Source organism: Perkinsus marinus (genome assembly GCF_000006405.1).
Source record: "Perkinsus marinus ATCC 50983 genomic scaffold scf_1104296935302, whole genome shotgun sequence".
Taxonomy (NCBI): domain Eukaryota; phylum Perkinsozoa; order Perkinsida; family Perkinsidae; genus Perkinsus; species Perkinsus marinus.
This window is the reverse complement of record NW_003214508.1, coordinates 227316-235340: the sequence shown is the minus strand read 5'-3', so window position 1 is coordinate 235340 and position 8025 is coordinate 227316. Positions and strand designations below refer to the sequence as shown.

At 49.1% G+C, this 8025-nt stretch overlaps 4 protein-coding genes across 4 annotated transcripts; 2 read left to right on the top strand and 2 right to left on the bottom strand.

The window, feature by feature from the left end:
- Positions 1–150: 150 nt before the first annotated feature.
- Positions 151–925, bottom strand: Pmar_PMAR003348 (conserved hypothetical protein; the record flags this gene model as incomplete). The annotated part of the gene is made up of 4 exons (XM_002784049.1): positions 151–276; positions 320–517; positions 593–728; positions 771–925. 4 exons carry the CDS (start codon positions 923–925, stop codon positions 151–153), a joined length of 615 nt encoding a protein of 204 aa, XP_002784095.1.
- A 1038-nt stretch (positions 926–1963) lies between these two features.
- Positions 1964–2299, top strand: Pmar_PMAR003347 (hypothetical protein; the record flags this gene model as incomplete). The annotated part of the gene is made up of 3 exons (XM_002784048.1): positions 1964–2014; positions 2063–2110; positions 2159–2299. The coding sequence occupies 3 exons, from the start codon at positions 1964–1966 to the stop codon at positions 2297–2299; spliced, it is 240 nt and encodes a 79-aa protein (XP_002784094.1).
- A 1036-nt stretch (positions 2300–3335) lies between these two features.
- Pmar_PMAR003346 (endonuclease III, putative) lies at positions 3336–6569 on the top strand (the record flags this gene model as incomplete). The annotated part of the gene is made up of 6 exons (XM_002784047.1): positions 3336–3434; positions 3479–3667; positions 5844–5906; positions 5954–6050; positions 6099–6225; positions 6266–6569. 6 exons carry the CDS (start codon positions 3336–3338, stop codon positions 6567–6569), a joined length of 879 nt encoding a protein of 292 aa, XP_002784093.1.
- Positions 6570–7125: 556 nt separating this feature from the next.
- Positions 7126–7989, bottom strand: Pmar_PMAR003345 (serine-rich protein C30B4.01C precursor, putative; the record flags this gene model as incomplete). Its single annotated transcript, XM_002784046.1, has 1 exon — positions 7126–7989. One exon carries the CDS (start codon positions 7987–7989, stop codon positions 7126–7128), a length of 864 nt encoding a protein of 287 aa, XP_002784092.1.
- Positions 7990–8025: the final 36 nt, after the last annotated feature.

Below are 8025 nucleotides of genomic sequence, written 5' to 3'. Positions count from 1 at the left end.
TGGAACAATGCATTCCACCAAGCTTAACATCTTCTTCGTCTCTGACTGGCTGCTGGCCCTCTTTCATAGAGTCAGTCCAGATCTGCGTGAGACCAATCGTGCTTTCTTCACCACATGCGTGCAGGAAGCCGAGTACCTGAGCCGTTCAAACTAGACCGACCCACCTGTCAACATTACATCAGCACTGGTCAACGCACCACACTTCTTAACACTATCCAAAACGTCTCCAGTGGGTTTCAGTGCTGCTATCAGCTCTTTAGGTGACAGCGTATCCGCCTAAACATGTTCATATTGGGCCTCTGATGAACGATCACCATACCGTAGGGTTCCCTGCCTTATTGGCTACAACAGACCACCACTCCCCTGCGGTCTTGTCAATGCGTGCCTTGATGATACTCTCATTCAGCTGAGGTATCCTGCCCTCCAGCTCCTCATTAGATTGCTTGAGGGTCCTATTCTCCGCCTCCAGAGCATTCACCTCATCCCAAGCAGCATCGCGATATTCACCAAAGAAATCCTAAAGATACTTACTGTAATCGATCAGTCCCAGCTAATTTCGTGGCGCGTGACGCAGCTGATAACACTGGCTAACTGTGAGTATCCTATTCCCCATGTCGTGGTGGGTCTCTGGACGGCTGCCATCCAGATGAGGTAGTTGGTCAGCTTCTAATAGACCCACGAACATCTTCACAATTGCGTCCACCAAACCAGCGTCCACCAGATATTGCCTGAGCCCGTCCTTGACGCCTGTCGATGACGACCAGCCCTACCTGAATTCCCTGGCCTTCCACTTCCTCCTCCTCGCCTTGACCTCATCAGTATCCATAACCCGAGCTACTTCAGGCTCGGGGCCCTTCATGTGGGCTAGGTCCTCGTAGTCCTCACCCGCAACGATGTCTGTAGTGTCGCCTTCCACCTCTGCCATGCTGTAAGAGCGTTCTACTGAGTCCAACTCTTACACGACCGCAGAACGCAAGTAACAAGTCGAATAGAAAGCAATTCGAACATCCACATAAACCTGTACATCACTGAGAGCCAAGCTTGAAGCGGACTAAAAACCCTGGCACCTGGAAAGCAAACATTGCATATTCGTCCCCAACAAGGCCCCTATTATGATAGTAAGATTACCACACTGCCGCCGTGGCCACCACACACCCCCTAACCGGCACCAGTGAGCCGGGACCCGCATCTAGGCCGTCCAGTTTAGGGCAGGAACAATCACAACCAGCCGAACATGACTCGTGGATAGCTGTTAGCATTTGTCCGAGCTGAACTAGATAGTGCCCACAGGCCGCGAATGTGAGGACCCTAACGATCTCACCGTACACATGGCGGGTCTATTCGGGAAGATGGAGATCGTCGTCGTTGAAGTTCCACACCAGAAAACTATCTATAGCAGACAGTTGCACTACTGCTGCTATGTGACAGAATGCAAGCTCAGAAAGATTTGGAGAGTACCCGGGAGGGCCTACTTGATCCCTCGTCTGTGGTTCACAACTACTTACGTTTGAGGTTGGTCGGTGCCTCCACTATTGGTAATTAGATATCCAAACAGTTGTAGGCACAGGCCCGCTTGTGACAGGCGTCCTTGATAAGTCCTGGCTTAGACCAAGACCCTTATGGACCAACTAGGCCGCTATACGGCATTCAATCACCTGCTGGTTGTACCTACTACCACTCATGGTCCAACAAGACCAGTCGGAGGGGTACTTAGCCTTAGCACTGTAAGGTACTTATTTCAAATGAGCTAATTGATATGAGGATGGCAATCCACTTGGAGGGATGCGTAACTAAGATGCCATGTGGAGTAACTCTGAGACCTTACGTCGTTTCTAGTAGTGATATACACTAGTCAAGAAATGAGTATTTACTTTCATCGTAGGAGAGCACTTGAAAATCTTGCGCTCTTGCTCAAGTTGATATAGTGCAGGTTAACGTGATTGTTACTTGAACTTCAGTACTTATGCGTAGGTCCCCACGACTACTGTCTTCTACTCCTTCTACTGTAGCATCGGTAATAGTGTAACTCTGAGGTTTATAGGTGAGGATTATGATACTTTAGGATAAGGGGAATACCAAAGAGGCCAAGGAGGGGGCGGATCAGACGAAGGTAGGTCTAGACAGGGTCATGGCTAGAGTTGATGTTGGATGTCAGTAGGAGGCTCCAGCTGGTACCGCAGGGAGGGACTTGGCCGAGAAGCCTAGGGATTTCGACGAGGTAGGGAAGGGAAAGAGTTGGCCAAGAGAACCCATTGAAGATATACTTCACATGAGCATGGCCAACATGTGCTCGTTTTGAAGGGCCCAATAGAGTTGGTCGTACGAATGTCCAACGGGCGTCATGTCCATCGTAGCAGCAATTCCATAATCTGAGTACATCATCAGCCAAATCGGAGTTTATAATGTCCTCCAGTAAGCGACGCCCGCTTTCGCTTACGAGTCGGTACGGCAAATACATATTGGCATAAGTCACGGCTGTACTTTCCAATGAAGACTGTATGGGGTCATTAATTTCTAGACCCCCTCAGCACCCTGTGAGAGATCAAAGTCTTTGGGTTCCGAGCGGGGGGGGGGGGGGGTATGGACGCAAGGCTGGATCTCGAAAGAACTGACGTAAGCGCACCACCAGGAGTGGAGCCTGCGGTTAATTTGCTCCAACACGCGAGAACTCGGATTATTCTACCACCTGCGAAATAAGTGGGGTTCCACTTGTTCAACGGGTTGAACTGTTTTTCACATAGTTTATCCTCGAAAACGCGATATGTTGTGTTAGAATGCCAACTCGCGTCACAACACATGTGCCAAACGCAATAGTACAAAAATTCCTGACATTACAGAGCGTCATAGCCTGTTTAACGGAAGGTCTGCATCCGCTCAACAACATGCATGTCGCGTTGATGAACAGCATCGCGTTGCGTCATGCGTTTTCGCATGAATGCGTTTTGCAACGCCGATGAAACTCCAATGTACGTGGCATACGGACGGCCTATCGTGAGCCCCACGTCGAGACCAAAAAAGGAATTTCCTCAGCACGCTCGTGAACATCCCGAAATTCGGCATGTTTACACAGGCGTTCCAATTGCATGTGCACATATATGCGCACATGGATCATACCGCTGAAGGAAGGACCAATGGACGAAGCACGAAGTTGCATTTCCACCAACCACATGCTCGTGGCACATTCGCACGACCAAATTCATTTGTCCCTGCGGGAATGAGATGGCCAGGTGCATGAAACAGAAGTCTGGTGGTATAGGCCCATAGAGATTTGTTGCCGTCAGGTATGGGCCTTGATAACAGAGTTGCGGGCCATTCGGGATGCGCCAGTGGATACTATGGGCTGCCACATGCTCACTGATCCTGAGGCGACAGAGGAGGATAGATGTTTCCAACTACTGATCGCGGTCATGCTCAGTAGTCAGACTAAGGACCAGGTAAGGTCATAGGACAGGATGAATGTCATGGTCTCCCTCCATAGGAGAATGCCAAAGCGATGCATAACCTGCACTCACACTTCAAAGGCAACGGTGGTCTTACAAGAGCTAATTTGGCCGGCATGGACGAGAAGGATCTGGATGCTCAAATACGTGGGGTTGGTTTCCATAATACCAAGACCAGGAACCTCATCAAAGTCGCTAACATCTTGAAGGAACAATTCAATGGCAAGGTAAGGGGGATGGGATATTCTTCTCACTCGCTACGAGAGCTCTGCCATCATCCGCAGAGTGGTCCACCAAAGTGGTGCTATGATGACATACCAGTAAAACTTCTGGGAGGGGTGATATTATCAACCCCTTCCATGCGCTCTACTAGATGGTCATCTGGCTCTAGGGCACGTTAAGTGCAAGTTTCAGAACATATAATCGTTTTAAAGGGCGTGCACAATCCCGTCGAGTAGGGTGGTCATGGCGCCTGCTTCTTAATGTGAAGCTTGAACCCGATTTCAATTCATTGATGACTCGTCAATGATAAGCGCCTAGCATCCGCAACAGCGTGCGGACCCTCCGCATTCTCAGTTTCACAACATCTCACCTCCATGAAATGGGCTCCAGCCTCTTTCACCGGTGTGGTTTTCGACTTCGGCAAATTACACCCATCCCACTCGCAGCCTTCACGACGTGGAGGTCACGTGGCGGACCGGAAGAGTTGATGCGGATCCCCATATGAGAGGCGGCAGTTAAAAGGACTATTCTGCACCCATCGCTATTATGCCCATTATTGGCCCCCTCATAGGCGTAACTTAGAGCTCATCGTAGACGATTGCGGAAATCGGAGTTCCCGGAGTCCTAGTCATACCACCTCTTCAAATTCATGACTTGAATGGCATCCGAAAACTCTCCCTTCTGACCCTGTGGTGGTGCTACCTCTGTGGTAGCGTAGCACACAACAATGATCATGCCGCTCCAGTGTTATATGGACTATTTTACCAATAGTAGAAAGTTTCTATCAGAAAATTAAGCCGTAGGTTTCCATTAAGAAGCCACGATTGAATTTCGACCATATCATAGACTAGGAAACCCAATCCACTGATTCGACCTAGAGCGAGGAAGCTGTAGAGGCATCCTTTGAGACGATATTATCCCTTGTGATTCCCTTGCACTTCTCCTCGCAGTGGGGTTTCCTGAAGGGTTTCCTATGAGAATAATACGCTCGGGATATTACGCCCAACCGCTTTTGAAGACCGCCAACCTGTTGGCGTATCCTAATTGGGCCTGTACCTCACAGGTGTACCTACGTATCACACTGAGGTATGCGTCCCCACAAAGGCAGGACCTGGTGGGTCTGTTACTATGAGGAATATGTTTCGCAGTAACTGAGGGTATCCCGAGCTTCTGAGAGGCGTTGGCACCGCCGCGTTATGCGATACGCCCGTATACGCTGTTGCTTGAGTCGACGCCGTAATGATCCGTAACGTAATTCCGCCCATCTATATTCAATAGTTCGCCTTCCTTGTGTGTGGCTGCTGTCCGTTTCTTCTTACCTACTCCAAAAAGTCCCTACCTGACCTGTGGTTTTCCCGCGGCGAACTGGATGAGCTTGACATTTCCGAGACAGCCTGGGAGTAAGACAGGCGGCATTTGCAAAGGAGACGAGTGATATATGCGAAATCAAATGTTACTCTGTCAGCGCTTCAGTTGGATCCGAGGCACTAAAAATGAGTTTAACAACTATATGGGCTAGATAGCTCCACTCCACGATAATCGTGGAGTGCATTACAGCGAATGTTCCTGCCACAATTCCAAAAAAGCAGTTCAGCACCAACCGTGAAGTCATAAGGCCTTTTCGTGACCGTAACCTGCTTACGTTACGCACACCGTAACGTAAACCGTAAAAAACGTTACGCTGCCCATCTATATTATTGAGGCAATGTCTACGGTCAGCGACTTGGGAATAGACGATTGCCTCGATATCATGAGTCCCGTTCTAGCCGATGTGTCATTCGCCGAAGCCTGATCGTAGTAAAGGTCAATTGAGGAGTTGGGATACGTAGGTCTCGACATCGAAAGAAGTATGAGCTATGATCACTAGGGGGAAAGCCGCCAGCCTCAGCGACGACGAAGTCGCTACGGAACTACAGTGCCTAATTATCACGGTAATCAGAATGTAGACCCTTCAAAACGTCGTTTTGAAAATGTAAAAGACGTCTCTGACCTAACCAAGGGGAAATTTGCCGTGACGCCTCCGCTATACGAGTCATCTCGGTTCACATCCCAATATTCAACTATTGAGAGAGTGGATTGAGTGTGAGCCATCCCTTTGGGTGCATAGGAATAACCTCCAATCCTAATGTGAACGACTCGTGATTCACTGCTCTCGATCGTTGGCTGAAAAGGTAGTGGTAGGTACCAGACAGTATGGAGGACCTTCTCAGTTTACCTGGAGTTGGCCCTAAGATGGCTGTCTTGGTGAGGCATACCTCATCCCTTCCCCCATTGTTTATACATTACTGTAGGTGATGGAGATAGGCCATGGGCATCGTGATGCTGGTATTTGTGTGGATACCCATGTCCATCGCATCGCTGCAATGTTGGGATGGACTAAGAATGCTAGTACTCCCTAGTGTTGCCTTCCTCCCTTGCCAAAGGCTTCCCTTTCAGAGACGCCAGAGGCGACCAGACAGCAATTGGAAGCCCGGTTACCTCTGGAAGTGTGGCCAGATATGAACCTGTTATTGGTCGGCCTAGGGCAGATGGTCCAACAGAGACCATTTGAACTGTTGAGACGGTGAGGTTCATGTATCTGGCAATGTTATGACGCAGAATAGGTGCATTGATTGCATCCATCCTTTAGCAGCATTGAAGTTAGTTGGACGAATAGGGTGTAACTTGAAAGTGGTGGATAAGCTTACTGGCGACACCATCATGGATGTCGCTGAGGCGGCCAACTGTGGCCAGGACGTGATGGACTACCTCAAGACCCGGGGAGTTAAGGAGGGCCATCGTAGTCCGGCACGGATCACTCCCTCTAGAAGGAAACGTAAGGGAGATGCTGGTACAGCTGAGGAGGCGAGGAGAGACTCAGCTAAATGTAGGGCTGGTCTCGACGGTTTTACATATAGTGGTCATTGATTGCTATTAGTACATTAATTATGTGCGTTTTGTAATAGACTATGGCGCTGTGTTATTCAGTTCATCATCGTAACCATGTAGCTGTTATAGTTCATGCTTGACGCATGATGCTTGTATCAACGGTTATCTGTAATGGCCTCTTGAGTGTCCAATGTGGCATCAGGACGGATGCTACCAGATTGACCCAGGTTAGTTGAGTGTGTCCAACAGACTCTGTTAAGTCTGGAAATGTTCAGTATAAGGTTATGTGCTCCGATGAGGATCATTTTCAGAAACGAATGGTCACAAGAACTTCATATTATTCTCGTCCCAGATTTGAGTTTTGGAACAAATCAGAGAGGGGAAATGCATGAACTTCGTTCCGTTAAGTATATGGGGCAACGCCGCGATGGTGAATCCGTTACTCGACACTGACGCGCAGCACGCGAAACCAGTGCAACTCGAGACCGTTAATTTTATTGTCTGATGCGCCCAATTCAACGCAATTACAACAAGTTTGGCAAATCCATTCAAGAGAATAGTGATTGACAAGACGGAGACGAGTCAAACAGACAACTTAGCACTTAGTGATAGTGGTGTCAAGGAGGAAACCGATCTTGATATGAACGGAATCGGGACTGATGATGGTGGCATCAATTTTCTTGATGTGGAACTGTTGCATCAATTTGGCAAGCATAGGATCGTAGTTAGAGAACTCGATATCATCACCATCAACAGTGTAATCAGCGCCAGCAGACATACCCATCACATTGATGGTAGCGCGGCCATTAGAGACAAAGTCAACAGTGAAACTCTGGCCCATCATGCTACCGCAGTAATGACCACCGAATGCAGGAGAAGCAGCAGTAGTAGTGGTCGCTTTAGTGGTCGTCGTAGTCGTAGTGGTTGCTCTAGTTGTGGTAGTAGTCGTAGTGGTCGCTCTAGTTGTGGTAGCAGTAGTCGTAGTTGTCACTCTAGTTGTGGTAGCAGTAGTCGTAGTGATAGGACCGACGGTGTTAGTGGTGGTCTCCACAGGGGTGGTTGTCACGGCCTGAGCGGTAGTCGTTGGAGCAGCCGTGGTATTAACCTCAGTAGCGGTAGTCGCAATAGAAGCACTAGTAGTAGACGCTGACTTGGTTGCGGGAACCGCTGTGGTGAAAGGAGATTCAGTGGGCTCAGCGGTGGTCACATGACCCATGGAACAGGGTACGGCCTCGCCGACGCAGCTAACATCACCAGGCTGGAAGCAATAGGAGCCGTCAGTTCTTCTGACGAGACCGAAGCAAATAGAAGGTGTCATCCAACCCTTGCAGTATGAACCATACTTGGACCCGCGGCATCCATCGACCTCGGAGCACATCTGTGAGCAAGCATCCTCAGTGGCAGTGGCCACAGCAACGGCACTGGCAACAACTACACCAGTAGAAACAGCAAAACGCATTGGGAAAATTTGAGAACAATTTCGAAAAACTGCAAA